A 15,501-nucleotide genomic window follows, 5' to 3' on the forward strand; every position below is an offset into this window, starting at 1 on the left:
TAGGTCATTGTGATGTTCTGTTCGGGAACCTGGTCTAGAGAAAGGGTTTTTTGGAGTAGAGTTCAAACTCTATCTCTCCCTCTGACTTGCTGTGTGACTCTGGGCAAACCACTTATCTCTTTGAGCCTGTGTTTTTCCTCATCTATAAAAATGGAAAAGTCACACCTATCCTGCTTAGAGAATTACGTAAAGGTATTTGTTGGTTTTCTTGCTTCTTGTTCTTCCCCTGAACGTGCCTGGGGTTCATCCCACATGCACAAACCTGTGCCCTTCAGGAGGGGCACAGCCACAGGTCACAGGAGCCCAACACTTGGTACCCTGTGGGCAGGGACAGGAAGCCTCTGGCGGAGCCCCTCCCTCCCCCTCCGGAGCCTGTGAACACTGGAGGCTACATCCTGCAGAGCTGGGTGTAAACTGCTCCATCTTGTCGGGCTGTGGGTGACAAAACAGAGGCACTGGAAGCCTTGCTCCCTGCCCTGTTTTATATGACATTGAAGCTTGTGTGGCTTCACAAGAGCCCATGGAGCTCCATCTGCCAGTGTGAGAATCGTGATCTCTGTGTGTGCTTGGTGACACGGACACAAAGAACAGGGCCCTGGCCAGGGTAAGGCTGGCCGAGGGCATAGGTCGGCATTATGGGTTCACCAACCCGCACAACAGGCGAAAACTGCCCATGTTATTGGTGGGTAAAGTCTACCCTGGGAAAGGTCAGGGCAAAGCTCGGGGAGGGGGTGTGCTGAATGCTACCAAGCAGGGCAACCGAAGAAAAGTGAGAGGGAGGCCTTGGGCAGGCTCCAAGTGGTCAGAGTCCAGCCTGAGTTGGCTCTGGGGTCCTGAGCTGATTGGCTGCAAGCTCCCTGGCCACTGGAGAAGGGCAGGGGTCAGTCAGGAAAAGGCCCAAGGATCCAGGTGGGGTACTCATGGGACTCCACCTTCCCTCACCTTACACCAGGGCTGCATGGCAGGAAGCGACTCCCAGCCAACACGGGCACACATGCCATGAGCCGCCTGCACTCAATCTTTCCACACCCTCCCCCAGTTCCTAAGGAGCTTGAACAGCCAGGATTCCAGACTGCAGCCCACCCTATCCCTTACCCAGCAAGAGCTGGATGGGCATAAGGGGGACAAATGCCTACTGCCTAGCCCAGGTAGAGGCTGGGGTCTCTCCACTAATTAAAAGCAATATAGAACAGGGGCGCCTGGGTGGCTCAGTTGGTTAAGCGACTGCCTTCGGCTCAGGTCGTGATCCTGGAGTCCCGGGATCGAGTCCCGCATCGGGCTCCCTGCTCGGCGGGGAGTCTGCTTCTCCCTCTGACCCTCCTCCCTCTCATGCTCTCTGTCTCTCATTCTCTCTCTCAAATAAATAAATAAAATCTTAAAAAAAAAAATTTAAAAAAAAAAAAAAAGCAATACAGAACAGGTGGCCAGGCACCCCCCAACCTCAAGGAGAGGCTTAAAGTGATGAGCAATTAGCTCAGTGACCAGTGCTCTGGGACAGCCATGTGTTGTGACAGTACCAACAGAGGCCATGTTCTGCAGATGCCATGCAGCGGTGGTAGGCAAACGCCCCCACCGAGGCGCGGGGGGTGGGGTGGGGCCGTGACTGCGGCCAGGGGGGCTCAGAGGGGGCCCCGTTCTCTCAGTGCCCAGAACGGCTGAGTGTCCAGGCACGGGGGCCCTGCCTGCTGGTCCTACCCTGCAGGCAAGTCGGAAGCTGACCCCGTCTCGGTACCACAGAGGAGGCGCGCTAAGCTGCCCGGTGCCAGCGAAGGACTCCCACTCGGTGCCAGTGCCGGGACGCTGGGGGACGACCCCGACGCGGAGCCAACCCCAGACAGCCCGCACTGCCCGTGCCCGGCGGAGACCGCCACTCGCTGTCAGTCCCGAGACGGCCGAGCGACGCCTCCCGGTGCCCGGCGCCGTACCCGCCCGGTGCCGCGGTGCCCACCCCGCGGCCGCCGCGCTCACCTGTGCCCGAAGAGCCGCAGCCCTGGGAAGCGCCGCTTGTTGAGGCGCCGCGGCGCCTTGTCCGGCTCGGGACCCGCGTCGCGCTCGGAGCCGCTGGACGAGGCGGAGGCCGACTCCGAGTCGCTGCTCCGAGCCTCGGGGCTGCCGTCCCGCGGCTCCATCCGGCCCTAGCCCCGGCCGGCGGCGGGCCCGCGGGAGACGCCCATGCCGGGCCGGCGGCCGGGGCTCAGCACGCCGGCTCCGTGCCGCCCGCCGCGACCATGGCGCGCCCTCGCTCCGCCCGCCCCGCGCCGCGCGCCCCCGCGCCCCACGCCCAGGTGCCCGGGAAGCGGCAGCCGCCGCTCCAGGAAGTGCCGCCAGCCGCGGCCGCAGGACCCCGCATAGCTGGCCGGGCCGCTGCCTGCCCGCCGCCGAGCACGCCCCCTCGGCTGAGCTGCGGCCCCGGCTCGCGGCGCCCTCTGCCGGCCGCCGGCCGCACCGCAACCCGCGTCGGCGGCCGGGGGCGGGCGGGGCCCGGGAGGGGCGGGGCCCCGGAGGTCCCACCTCCCCACCCCTAGGCTCGTCTTCGGGGATCCAACAGTATCTCCTTGGGCCTCACACGCCCGCACTGAGCACACCCAGGCACACACGATCTTTTCCTCCCCTTAGCCCCGCCCCGAACAATCTACGCGCTCACAAGTGCACACCCGCGAGGCAGCTGTCACCACCTCTCTGCCACAGCCCCACCGGTACGGACGCCTCTCTTGCACACCCTGTGCCCACTCACAACCACTCATACAGTTTCCACCCTTACCAACCCTTGGCTCTCCCAAATCACACCTCCAGGAACAGAAGTCACACAGTGTTCCCCATACACGCAGAACAAACACGCCTCTTACACACACTTAGGCTCACTCATTACTTAAACTAACACATCCCACCCCAGCGTCACACTCAGATATATATATACCAGGACCAAAGTCACTTAGTGACCCTGGCACACACCAACAAAGAACATACACGTTTCTCATACAAATTCATCTCTCCTCCGCTATTCACAGTTGTTTCCAACCCTTTCGCACACGCCTAACACGTCGTGTTCCCCCAACACAATATCCAATGGATCCTGTGGATCTCTTACACTGCAGGAGTCACCCGCACGCCTCTTACACACTCATACATATGGACACATAAGGACACACTCTCATTCACCATCATAGACACCCACAGGGAACATACACATCTTTCTTCTGCTCACAGATACCCCCCAGGACAACAGTTACGCGTTGCCACGTCCCTCTTGTACGCGTATCACCCACCCAGAAACATACCTCGCGGACACACACATGCAAACACAGCCCCAAAGGCAGCAGAGGTTGTCTGCCTCTAGAGAGGAGGAACGCGGTGGGAATGCGAGCAGTCACCTGGGGGTGGCACAGCCAGGACACGTGCTGGGAAGCCGCGGCTGGGGCAGCCTCTGACAGCTGGTAGAGGGAGGCCAGGAACCTGGAGAACACAGTCCTCTTCCTCCCAAACTCTGCCACCCTGATGCCCGCATCGGGTGCCCGCTGTTTCTATTAGCACTCCTCTCTGCAAAGCCACATCCTGTGTCACCTTCACTTTCACCCTCTCCTCTGGTCTTCTGGCCGCCCATTTTCCAGCTTTACCCAGCCACATATAACCGCTGCTCAGGGCTGTGACCTGTGGGCAAGCCTGTGGTTTTAAGAAATAGCCAGCACCCAGAAGCTCAGAACTTACTCCCAGCGTCCTTCAAGGTTCCTGTGGGCCTGGAGAAGGTCTGACCAGGGAGGTGGGGCACCAGCCCTCCAGCTAGCAGAGGTGCCAGGGGGACCAGGAGGAGGGCAGTGAAATCCAAGAGGGCCTGACACTGTCCTCCTGGGGTGCATGGGTCCCTCTGAGGAAGTTTCCCAATGGTTCTGACTCCAAGCTCTGAGGGAGGAGACCAGAGGCAGCTGGAGACCCCACTGAGTTTGAACACAGCCTTACAACACCCAATTCCACACTCACGTGGGGGCTCCTCTTCCCAGATCCCCCTGCTGTTAGCTCCTTCAACCCAGCCTCCCGCCACACGGTCCCTCCAATAATTCAAACATCGGAACTCCCCTCACCCTGTCAAGAACACCTTTGCCCTTTTCTGAGCCTCTGCAGAGCCACTGGACTACAGGTGGGTAAGCTCACATTTGCCACCAACCCCCCACCCCCACCCCAGAGAAAGGAGGACTCGGAGACAGCCAGAGGTCCCCGTGCCCACTCCTGGGCCACCTCGAGTACCTACTGTGTCCGGGGGGCCTCGGCTGGGATCTGTGGCACGTCCCAGGAGCGGTAGCGCCACATCTGCCTCAGTGCCCCCGGCCTTTCCCCTTCTTCTGTCCCCAGCGCCTCCTCGGGGCCCAGAGCTGTGGCCTCATTGCAGCCTCCCCCGGTACTGTGGCCAGCCCCCAGGACGCTCATCCTGCCCGGCGACTCTCTTCCTCTTTCGGCACTTCCTGACCGGGGGGCCCTGCGAGAGGCCGGCCGGCTGCCCCAGAAGAGGGCCAAGGCCTCGTAGGCGCCTTCCGCTGGCTGGGGCAGGAGGCTGGTTAGGAAGAGGAGCTGCATGGGACGGCAGGAGGCAGGTGAGGACAAGCCCAGCCCAGCCCCCAGGAGACAGCCGGAGTCAGAGGCTTGCCTGGGCTGGAATCCAAACCTCAAGCTTCAGTCTGGCCTTCCTCTCTGTGCAGACTCTCTGTGCTCTTCCCCTCTTGGTCCTGCTAAGATCTCCCACTTCATCACACCTAGGAGGGTACATTGGGTGGGCAGTGGCTAGCCCCCAGCCATGCCTCTCTCTCCTTCACACCTCTGCGAGCGTCACACCATCTAACACAGGGCTGGGCACGGGGGACAGTGGCGGACTGGAAAGAGTAACCAGAACGGAGCCAGAAGGTGTGGGCTCATGTCCTGTTTCTGCCATTTACTGGATCAGGTCAGAGAGGGTTACTTCTCTGAGTCATCTTCAATCCTTTCTGGAAGAAGGTAGGATATAAACAGATAGATTGATGAATATATGTCCGGGAGCTTTTCTGAGCCTCAGTTTTCTTATCTGTAAAATGGAAGGGGGGGCAATGGTAATAATTGGACTCATGGAGTTTAGTGAGGATTAAATAAGAGGTAACAGTGTTTACAAATTAATTCATTCAGTAAATATTTATCCAGTGCCTTCTACGCATCAAGTGCTTAGACTATATAGACTATATAGCAGTAAGCGAGGAACCAGGGCTCCAACCTCACAGAGCTCAGATTCTAGTGGGGAAGACACCTAGGAAACAAATAATACATGAAATAATGTCAGGAGTGCTATAGAGAACAATGAAGCCAAAATGAAGGGGAAAGAGTTTGATGAGGAGGGAAGAGTTTGATCTCCTCCTTAGGTAGGAGATCAGGGAAGGCCTCTCTGAGGAGGTGACATTTGAGAACAGACCTAAATGAATCGAGAGAGCAAACGACATGACTATTTGGGAGAACAGCATTCTAGGTGGAAGGATCAGACATGGCAAAGGTCCTGAGTAAGGAAAATACTTGATGTGTCTGAAAAATAGCAAAAAGGCCTGCTGGACTTTGAGGTCATTGTGGAGATTTAGTACATAAATAGTAAAGCATACACTTACTCTTTATTGTTAGGGTTGGTTCTGGGATGGAAATCGTCCCTTCCTCAAGCACTCTTTAAATCACACTGCTCTGTAATTAGTTCTTGAGTTTTATATGTGTTTGTTACCCCAGAAAGGCTGTCAATTTCTTGAGGACAGAAATGATGTCAGTTCAGTTCAGTTCAATAAACATTTACACTACAGAACTTGCAGACACAGGAACGCACACGTGCCATCCCAGCCCTTGGAAACCTCCATCTGGTGCTATAGTCACCTTTGTGTCCCTCATGACTAGAACATAATATTTCTCAATAAATATTTGTTTGATAAATCATGCTATGTCATGAATAATGAACACTCAGTAATGATAAAACAATGCCTATTATTTCTTGGACAGTTCTGTGCCAGAAACCTTGGAATCCTTACAACGACCCGATCCTGTTATTTTCCTCCTTTTACAGATGGGGAAACTGAGGCCCAGAGCTATTAAGCTCATTTGTCCAAGATCACCCAGCTGGTAAGCGGTAGAATCAAGAATCTTACCCCAGAGTCTGTAACCTTAAATAAGACATCCCTGGCCTCTCTGGGGTTGAGACATAGCATGGTGATTACTCTGCACTCCCCTTTCCAGCAGCTCTCCCTCCAGCCCATCATCTCTGAATTTCTCTGGGCAGGTCCTGTATGCTGTGGCCCATCAGAGACTCTGCCAGCCAGGCCAAGGCCTCTTCTAGAAGGACCTTGTTCTCCTTGCAGGACCATGTTCTCTTCTCCCAGGGATTCTGCAAGGAGCTTGAGCAGTTAAACAGAGGAAATGGGGCTGGGCTTGTTTTTAGTCTGAGGCTTCTGGCAGCTCTGGAGTGGCAGAGAGCAGGAAATGTGACTCCTGAAAGGGGAAGCCGGACAGGCTGGAGGCTCTGAGAGGCAGAGCAGTCCTGACTGTGGGACCAGGATCCCCTTGGGCTTGTGCTCCTCCAAGCTGCCAGTACTTTCCAGGTGGAGTTGGCAGGACAAGGCTGGAAGGGACAGGTGCACGGTGCTGGGGAGGATGCCCTTGACAGTTCCTAGGACAATGTGTGCCAGCATTGGGGAGCTGGGGACCCCTCAGAATGCACCCAGATACGCACAGGAAGAGGAATCTGGGTAAGAAAATTATTCTGGGCTTTGTTGAGGCCCCAGAGGGTGAGGTGTTCTACTTTCAGTGGCCTGGATGAGCAAGTGGGAGCTGGGGAAAAGAAATGTACCAGGGCACGAAACGCTCAACCCACGATCTGGACAGTCTCCGCTCTCAAAACCAGCCCAGCCAGCCTCCTTGGCCTGACCTTTGAGGCTCCTTATGCTCCGGTTCCTGGTGCCTTCCTTTTTTTGCCTCTTTGTCCAGGCTTTCCCTGTGGTGATTTTCTCTCAGCTCATACCACACTGGTGCCTGCCTCCCAGTAGGTGCTCAATAAACATCGCTTCTCTTTTTTTTCACACTTGTTTTAACATGCCACCCTCACCCCTGCCAATCCCTTCCACCTTTGGTGCTCTCCTTGGCCTGTCTGCCCATCAGGGCTTACCAGTCAAGCTCTCCATCCTTCCAAACCCAGGCCCAAGAAGCAAAAGCGGGAAGGTGAAGAGTCCCAGACACAGAACCCACGGGTTCAAATTCCAGCCCTTTGCTGTGTGACTCTGGGCACGTGACTTAACATCTCTGGGTTGGACCAGATGATTTCTAAAATCTCTCTGCTCTGATTCATTTAACGCTCCTTCCCAGCCTCTGGATTTTTAACTTATTCATTTGTATGACAAATATTTTATAAACACCTAAGTCTCGAAGGCTGCCTTAGAGCTATAGCATTCTCACCCGACCGATTTATCTCGGACACTCACTTCTGTTCCCAAGAATATTCCTAGATCGTGTGACCTTTTGCACACACCAGGCTTGTCTCCTTACAAGATTCTTGACCCCTGTGCTGCGCTTAGCTCCGGCTGAGTGCGCAGTCTGTGCTCAGCAGCTTCCCATGGAAGTGGAGAAGTGCTGAATAAAGGTGCCCAACAGGCTGGGCAGGAGGAGGGAGACCGCCTTCCCGTTTGCACTAGAAGCTGTGGTGAGGGGTGGGGAACTTTTTGACTCTAAGTCCCTCCTCAGCCGCTGAGCCTGTCCTCCAGGCACCTGCTGAAGCCCTTGGGAGCCACCCAAAGCCCAACAGCACCTGCTGATCGCTGGCCTCTGCCCAGGTGCGGGGCCTCTGCCCCCACAGAGGAGACAGATGTACCTGAGTAGGGCTGCAGGTGCCACTGCTAGCGACAGATGGAAATTTGATTAGACTCCTTCTGGGCAGCCTCATTAAAGTCATGTGCAGGACGAAATCGGGAGGGGGGGCTGGGATCCCCCACCGGGGCAAGAGAGCTGTGGGTATGGCACTGGCAGCTCAAGGGCAGTCCCTCAAACCACGATCTCTCTTGGAAACTGTCCCTTGGCACCTGCCAGGTCCCCAGGCTGGAGGTGAGAGGACCTGGATGGTTCTTCCATTACTCTGGGTCAGCAGGATCTGCCCAAAGGAGCTCCCTCCCACCCCTGCTGTAGCCAAGCCCCTGGGGCAGGATCAGCAGGCCTCCTGCCCTTCAAGCCTCCTACCCCCATCTATCAGGTCATAAGCCCCAGTTGCAGAAGCGGCTTTCAGCCCTCATGCCTCCTGTCTTGTTACCCCTCCTAGAGATATATGCGTTTAGAGCCAAAAGAAAAGATCCTTAAAGATGAAAATCCAGGCCCTTGGAAGCCTGAGTAAAAAGGGCTTTGGAGTGAACTGCCCAGCAGCCCTCGAATTCCCACCTACTCTATGGACACTGCTTAGTCTTCCTTCTGCAAACATCTGTAGGCTGAGGACACTGGTCAAGCACAGTCGAGCTCAGCAGAAGCCAAATCTCATCCTAATGCCTTCCCTACGCACTTTGCATATCCTTGAAGAGAAGTCTTCCCCAGCCTGTGCCAACCCTTGTCCTTGGGACCTGGATGCTTGAGGGGGCCTCTCTGAATGCCCTGCTCTGAAATTGTACCAATTGAAGCAAAAATGAGACTCTAAGCCAGGCTTCCTGATGCCTGGCCCTGGGCTACATTTTCATCAACACACCAGAGAAGTACCTGTTCAAATGCCTCTGCTCAAACTGGTCCTCCCAGCTTCCTTCGGAAATGCCCAAATGGTTTGTGCTCCCCTGCTGCTGGGGTGGGGGCATGAGCTGCTGGGGAGGGGGGGGGGATGTCCCAAGCACTGTGTGCCAAAATAGGGTTGGAGAAGCCCCTCTCTCTGGGATCCCAATCCCTGCACTGCTCTTGGCCCCACCTTTGGGCACTGCCCTCCGTGGCCTTTGACTCGCTAGTCAGCAAGAACCTCAGGTCCCTGAAGGGAGGAAGGATCTCCAGGCTGGGCCTGGTCCCTGCCCTTCCCAAAGGAAGAAAAATAGATAGACCCCCCCTTCCCCCCCCAGCTTCTAGCTTCCTCTGGCAGCAGACCCCTCCTCCAGCTCCAGCTCAGCTCTCTGCCCCCGGTTTTTACATTTTTAATTCAGGACAGAATGTGATCTCTTGCAGCTCCTTGCTTTATCCTGTTGCTATTTAAATTACAAATCGGCCCCATCTCCCTGTCACTCTTGGGTTATTTTTAGCTTCTGGTAAATAGCAGCAGGGAGAGTTGGATCAGGTGCCCCTCCCTTGAGGAGCTGAGTCCCCGCAGCCCCGTGCCCACAGGAGGGGCACCCTTCCCTGCCAGTTGGCGTCCCCAGTTGCTTCCCCTCGCAGCCCCTCTCTGGGGGTGGAGGGGGGAGGGGGAGGGCTGCGGTCTGGGACGTGCACCCATGCTCAGCTCTTGCTTAGCCTCCGTTCAACCCTACCATTCCCAGGTCTTCTTACCCATCCATCACTCAGGGCCCACCTCCTTCGGGAGCCTTCCCTGGACACCCGCCCACCCACCCCCACCCCCGGAGGTCCAGCTCTAGAGGGCCAAAGATATTCTAACTTGTGTCTCATCCTTGCTACAAGTCAGGAACTTTACATGTCTTATCTTCTTTAATCTTCCCAGCCCTTCTCCCGTGCCGGTATTATTGTTCCTGTTTCTCATATGAGGAAACAGGGTCAGAGGGGAAAGTGACTCAACCGGCTAGGAATTAGAACCCAGGTCTCTCTGACCCCAAAGACGGCATGTGTGTGCAATGCCTCTCTCTCTCGGGAGTGTGCTTGCCGCTTCGCCCGACGCGCAGGTTGATTCTCAATGCCAACCATCACTGTCTTTTCTGTGTGTTTGTCCCGTCCCGTCTATTGGACCAGGGATGGGCAAACCACGGCCAATGGGCCATATCCGGCCGGCTGCCTGTTTTTGCGTAGCTGTGAGCTAAGAATGATTTTTACAGTTTTAAATGGTTGGAAAAAAAGCGAAAGAATAATATTTGTGACAGTGGAAATGATAGGAAATTTAAAGTTCAGGGTCTATAAATAAAGTTTTTCTGGAATGCAGCCACGCTCATTCATTTACATATTGTCTGTGGCCATTTTTGTGCTACAATGGCAGGACTGTGGGGCTTGCAAAGCCCAAGATATTTACTATTTGTCCCCGTACCAAATCATACCTTTGGCGGGGGAAGGGACCATGTCCCACACTTCTCTCAGGGGAGCCCCCTGCCAGCACAGGCGAGTGGTTCAGCTCACATGTTACCTTTCCTCTCTCCTTCAGCTTCTTCACAGGTTTCTAAACGGGCTTCACTAGCAAAATCACCTGGGAGGGGTTTTTAAAGTTGAGGTGTTCAGGTCCAACCCCAGACTACCTCCAGCTGGGTCTCCAGGGATAGGACTCTAGAAAGGATTTTTAAAAAGATCCCCAGGTGATCCGGTGTGGGAACCACTGGGCTTAGCTCCGGAGGCCCCAGCTCTGCGTCTTCTGACCCTTTCAGACCAAACCCAATGTCCCTGGTACCCCCTCTGGCTTTTCCCAGGCTGGACGCTGCCCTCCAATGGTCTCCTAAGCCCAACCCCGAGCGGTCGGGACTTTCTCAAGTATAGGGAAGATAGCTTTCCTCAAGCCCAGATGCAGACACGGGAAGATCCCCCACTCCCTTTGGCCACCAAGAGTCACTACTGGCCCAGACCCGCCATCTTTCCATCCAAGGAAAGCAGCTGCCAGGGCCACATCCAACCCGCAATGGGGCTGTGGGAACCTACTTCCCAGAAGCCATCACGTCCCTAAGAACTTCTAGTGTCCTGCCGAAAGCCCCCGTCCTCACTTGCGTCAGAGACAGCCCGGCCTCAATCCTGCTTCCGCTTCCCCCTCTTCGCCCTCAGATTTTTGTGCCCCCGCATTTCTCTCTAAAAGCCTTTTCTCTCTGTGAAGGGCTTTCAACTGCTTTTCTTAGCAACTCCTCACAGCGGGGTGGGAGGTTTATCTGCGAGCCAGAGCTGCATGGAACTGTGGCAGGCGGAGGATGTGAAAAAGGCCCTATGGGCCCTGGGCTTGCCGCCCCCCGCCAACCCCCTGCGACCTGTACCAGGAAAGGTAGCATCAGTCATGGGGCCATGCAGGACTGCAGCCACACGGGAGGGCTTAGCTAGAAATCCAGCTCATTCCACTGGGGTCCCCTTGAGAAGCCCAGGGCTGTGCTTTCCCAGGGCTTCTTCTGCCCTCTCCCCAGGGGGGCTCTTGCCTTGATGCCTTGGTGCTGCTCTGGTCCTAAGATCAGGCTCCTGGCCTAACTGCGGAGTGTGAGGAGGTGCCTTGCGTGATCTGTCCAGTGGTGACAGCTGGAACCCCCCCCCCCCACCGTGCTGTCTCCTGTAGCCCTCATACAGGGGACCTGGAGGTCTCCTCCGCCCTTTGCAGCTAGAGAGGGGTCTCAGCTGGGCCACCCTGCATCCTTTGTGACTAGAGGCCTCGAGTTTGGGCTGTGGAGGGGTGTCCATTCAGGAACCACCCTGGGGGGGATCCCAGCCCTTGCCACTGCTTCTGTGGGGAGGTTGGGGGGGTGCACACACACACACACACACCTCCCATCTCGGCCCCTTCATTATTCTCTGCTTCCAATCCTCTAACCCTCAACCCGATTCTAGCATCCTTTCCAGCTTCAGATGCTGTTTGTCCCTGTTCCACAGCCAAAGAAAATCTTGGGATCATCCCTTTATGTTACAGACGAAGAACTGAGGCGCAGAGACAGAGAGATTGCCTAGCTCAAGCACATATAGTAAGTCCCTGGCAGAAGTGAGATACAAGCCAGGTCTCTGGACTCCCAGACTAATATTTCTTCCAGGATGCTACATTCTATTCTCCATTCCCCGTCAGTCCCTGGTCCTCTCTCCTCCCCCAGAGGACTTTCAGAGGCTCTATTATCTGCAACCAGGAGGCAGGGGACAGACGATGACCTCCTCTCAGCCAGGTGTCCTGGAAGAACTGGAAATGGAGCCCCCTGATTCCTTGCATACCCCAGAAAGTGAAGGTAGAGCCCATGTGAACCCAACCTACTTCCTATTTATTCTGAGCATCTCACTTCACGATGGTGAGGTTTCCTCCCCTTCTCTTCCATCCTCCCTCAAGTGATGGAGGCCTAATGGTCTCATAGTCCATTCAAGCCCTTCAAACTCTCAGGGCTGGGCCAGTTTTATGAAACACTTTCCCAGAAGCCCCAGGGAGAAGCAGGGCAGCCTGAGACACTCCTCAAGTCCCTGAGTTGTAAACAGACAGGAAACCTGTCCTCTCTAACCAGGCCAATGGCTTCAAGGACTGCAGAAGCCTCAGTGTCCCTGCTGGACCCTCCAGAATCTGGGGAGTCTAGGGGCTTTAGAGGGGCAGCAAGTCCAAGTTGAGGCTGTGGTCTGGGAGAGGAAGAAGAAGGGGTGGGCTGCCCCTGCCCTGTCCCCACCCACTCCTCAGACCCCTCCTCTGGGTAACTTGCCCACTCTTGTTGGAGGGGCAGCCCTCCCTCACCCCATTCTAAGTCATAAATGTGGTCTCTGGGGCCCACTGCAGCTGATTCCTCCAGGAAACCCCCTGGGCAGAGAGGGAAGGACCAGGGAGGCTGGGAAACTTTCACAGGCAGAAGCTTCGAGGGAAGTGAGGGGTTCACTCTGCCACCGGCGAGGCCAGTGAGGGCCTGACAGGGCAAAAAGGTCCAGGAGGGGATTCCTGCTTCATATCTAGGCAGCAGGATCTCAGCCATGGGGGCAGGGAGCACCTTGTCACTTCCACAAGCCAGTGCCTAGCACATGGTCAGCCCACAGGGAAGGTCAGGTAAGGCCTATTGACCGAACAGGGGGTCTGTCTTCCCCCAGAAGAAGGGCCAGGGGCCATCTCCTGGCTCTCCTCATCAGAGAGAAGTTTGGGAGGATCATGTCTTCGTTATTTCTCTCCTCAGCGCCTAGTACAGTGTCTGGTACTCAGGTAGCATTAGTAATTCCATGTTGAATGAATAGGGCGGTTCATACAGAGAGGGGCTCCCCCAAGCGCCCCCTTCCCCTTGCACACGGAGAGCAGAGACCCCTCGGTAGTCATTTCTGAATCCCCAGAGCCTAGAGCAGCGCCAGGCAAGCAGCGGGTCCTCAATGAATGTTGACTGAAGGGGGGGGGGGGGTCCTAAGCGTTGCGCTCCCCTCTGCCCCCATCCTCCTTACCTGTAGGACACCTGCTTGCGTAGGTGCATCTGGCGGAACCGCTCCTCCACGGGGGGCACAGCGGCCATGCCCCGGGGTCCCTCGGGCCGCGGCTGCGAGACCTCAGCCTCCTCCCCCCGCCGGCAGCGCCGCCGCACCACCTCCTCCTCGGCCGCCCGGCCGCCGCCAGCCCCGTCCCCGCGGGGCCCTCCGCCGCCCGGCCCCTCGGCCATCCCGCCGCCGTCCTCTTCCCGCGGCTCCTGCGGCCTTTCGGGCTTCCCCGCTAAAGGGCAGTCTCCCTTCCTCCTGGGCCCGGGGACGCGAGGCGGGGAGGGAGGGAGGGGAGCCCCGGGGCCCGCACGTCCCTCCCGACGCCGGGGCTCAGACGACGGGAGCAGCGATTTGCCCGGCGACGCGCCTGGGCAGGCTGGCGGGGATCCCCCCGCGCCCCGGGGGTCCTTGGTGGGTGTCGGGGTGCTGCGTCGTGCGCGCCGGGGCGCTCCCCGGACGGCTGGAGCCGGAGCCCGAGCCGAGCCGGAGCCCGGGCGGCGCGCGCGCTCCTGCAGCCGCCGCCACTGCCGCGCACCAGAGTGTCACCTTAGAGACACCCGCCAGCCCGCGGGGTCCGGGGGGGAGGCGGGGGGAGGGCGCCGCCCCGCCTAGCCAGCCGGTTTGGGCACGGAAGGAGCGATCCCGGCCCAGCCGGCGGCGGGCACGAACCCTGCCCCGGGCCGAGGCCGGGGGAGTGGGGCGCCCGCCAGAGCCCACCCCTGCACCACGTTCCCCGCACCCCGCTTCTCGGCAGCTGCCAATCACCGCCCCGCCCGTCAATCAGCTGCTGTGATGCACACCCCCCCCCCGCCCCCCAGCAGCCTTCGTCCCGCGCTTTCCGGCGCGGGCATTCGCCGATGCTGCGGGCAGGTGGTTGTTGTTGGGGGCGGGGGGAGGTGTCGGGGGCGGTGACAGGAGCTGGCTTTAACCCTGTCGGTGCCACGAGAATTTAGAGACCCAGTTAGATTTGGGGAAGGGCACGGTAAAGGGAAAATGCTCTGGGATGCATTAAATTCGGGGATGGGCCTGATGGCCGATAACACAATCTCTAGGCCTAGAGCTCTTCCGGGAGAGTGACCCCCAGCTGGGGGTGGGGGTGGAATGGGGAGCTTCCTGACCCTGAAGCCCAGAGGCCTCAAGGCCCAGCTAGCTGCCTCCTACGACCTTATCCCCCTGAGGCTCTTGGGCCAGGGTCTTCCAGAAGATTGAATCGTCCTCCTGGGTCAGTTGAAGCTGATGGGAGAGGAGGGAGCCAATTCAGAAAGAAAGGACTAGAGGTCTCCTTGGAGTCCATTTGGGACTCCCACTCTACTTCCCCCTCCAAATACCATGGTTCCCCCTTGCATCCTCTGCTCTTGTCCTTGGGATGTTCATCATCTGACCCTCACATCCGGATGATGATGAGACCCTGGCTAACTTATCAGATCTAACACCTCCTATTCACTGTCCCAGACTCATCTTTCTGAAGCCGGCCTTTGACCATAGCACTTACTTTCCCCCTCTGTGGAATTTAAGGTCTCCCTCTGCCTACAGGTTAGTGTGGCATTCAAGGCCTGCTTCTATCTTCTCACATCCTATGCTCCCTTTCCATCTATTTCCTTCCACTCATCTGCACTCCTTATTCTGGGAATAGGCATCAGGCCTGTACAGCATTGTTCATCTGCAATCTCCTCCTGTTAATGTATTTTCAAATTCTGGGGCTCCACTCAAGTGCCCACTCTTCCAGGGAGTCTCCCTGGATGGCTCCAGCTGAAAGACATGCTCCTTCCTCCCAGACCTCATTGCCCTCTGCACCAGGTGTCTAGTCTGTGTCCATTCTGGTCTGTGGCTTATCTTTTTTTTTTTTTTTTTTTAAGATTTTATTTATTTATTTGACAGAGAGAGACACAGTGAGAGAGGGAACACAAGCAGGGGGAGTGGGAGAGGGAGAAGCAGGCTTCCTGTGGAGCAGGGAGCCTGATGCAAGGCTCGATCCCAGGATCCTGGGATCATGACCTGAGCTGAGGGCAGACGCTTAACGACTGAGCCACCCAGGCGCCCCTGTGGCTTATCTTTTGCCACTGACTGTGAGCCCAGGGAGGTGGGAAGGAACAGACACGCAGAGGTAGAGAATGGGCTACAAAGGGGGAGAGCTACTTGGAGTTCCTCCAACGCTCAGCGGCCCTACAGTGGCCGTCCTCCTCTGGGCCTTTGTGCAGATTGTTCTGGTTGCCTGGAGTGTGTCCTCTTCTCTAAAATCCTGTTCATTAGTCAAGG

General features: G+C 57.0%; 1 protein-coding gene across 24 annotated transcripts in view; it reads right to left on the reverse strand.

Annotated features, from left to right (window-relative positions):
* Window positions 1-13,442, reverse strand: part of DGKZ (diacylglycerol kinase zeta) — a 41,198-nt gene extending 27,756 nt beyond the window's left edge. For 13 of the 24 annotated variants that reach the window (XR_010406876.1, XR_010406877.1, XM_064576536.1 and 10 more), the window contains exons 1-2: window positions 4,244-4,434; window positions 3,706-3,897 (exon numbers count right to left, since the gene is read on the reverse strand). Coding sequence is in view for 22 of the 24 variants with exons in the window: in XM_064576536.1 (XP_064432606.1) it covers window positions 3,706-3,897; window positions 4,244-4,419 (368 nt within the window). In the remaining 2 variants the exon portion in view is untranslated. Of the gene's footprint in view, window positions 1-1,968; window positions 2,270-3,705; window positions 3,898-4,243; window positions 4,435-13,215 lie in introns of those variants that run through there. The other 11 variants (XM_064576543.1, XM_054511953.2, XM_045893814.3 and 8 more) reach the window with 5 other exon arrangements.
* Between the last annotated feature and the right edge of the window lie 2,059 nt (window positions 13,443-15,501).

The sequence above is a fragment of the Mirounga angustirostris genome, unplaced genomic scaffold, assembly GCF_029215605.1.
Source record: "Mirounga angustirostris isolate CCGP_5_RB_7025 unplaced genomic scaffold, mMirAng1.0.hap1 SCAF_13, whole genome shotgun sequence".
NCBI classification, from domain to species: Eukaryota; Metazoa; Chordata; class Mammalia; order Carnivora; family Phocidae; genus Mirounga; species Mirounga angustirostris.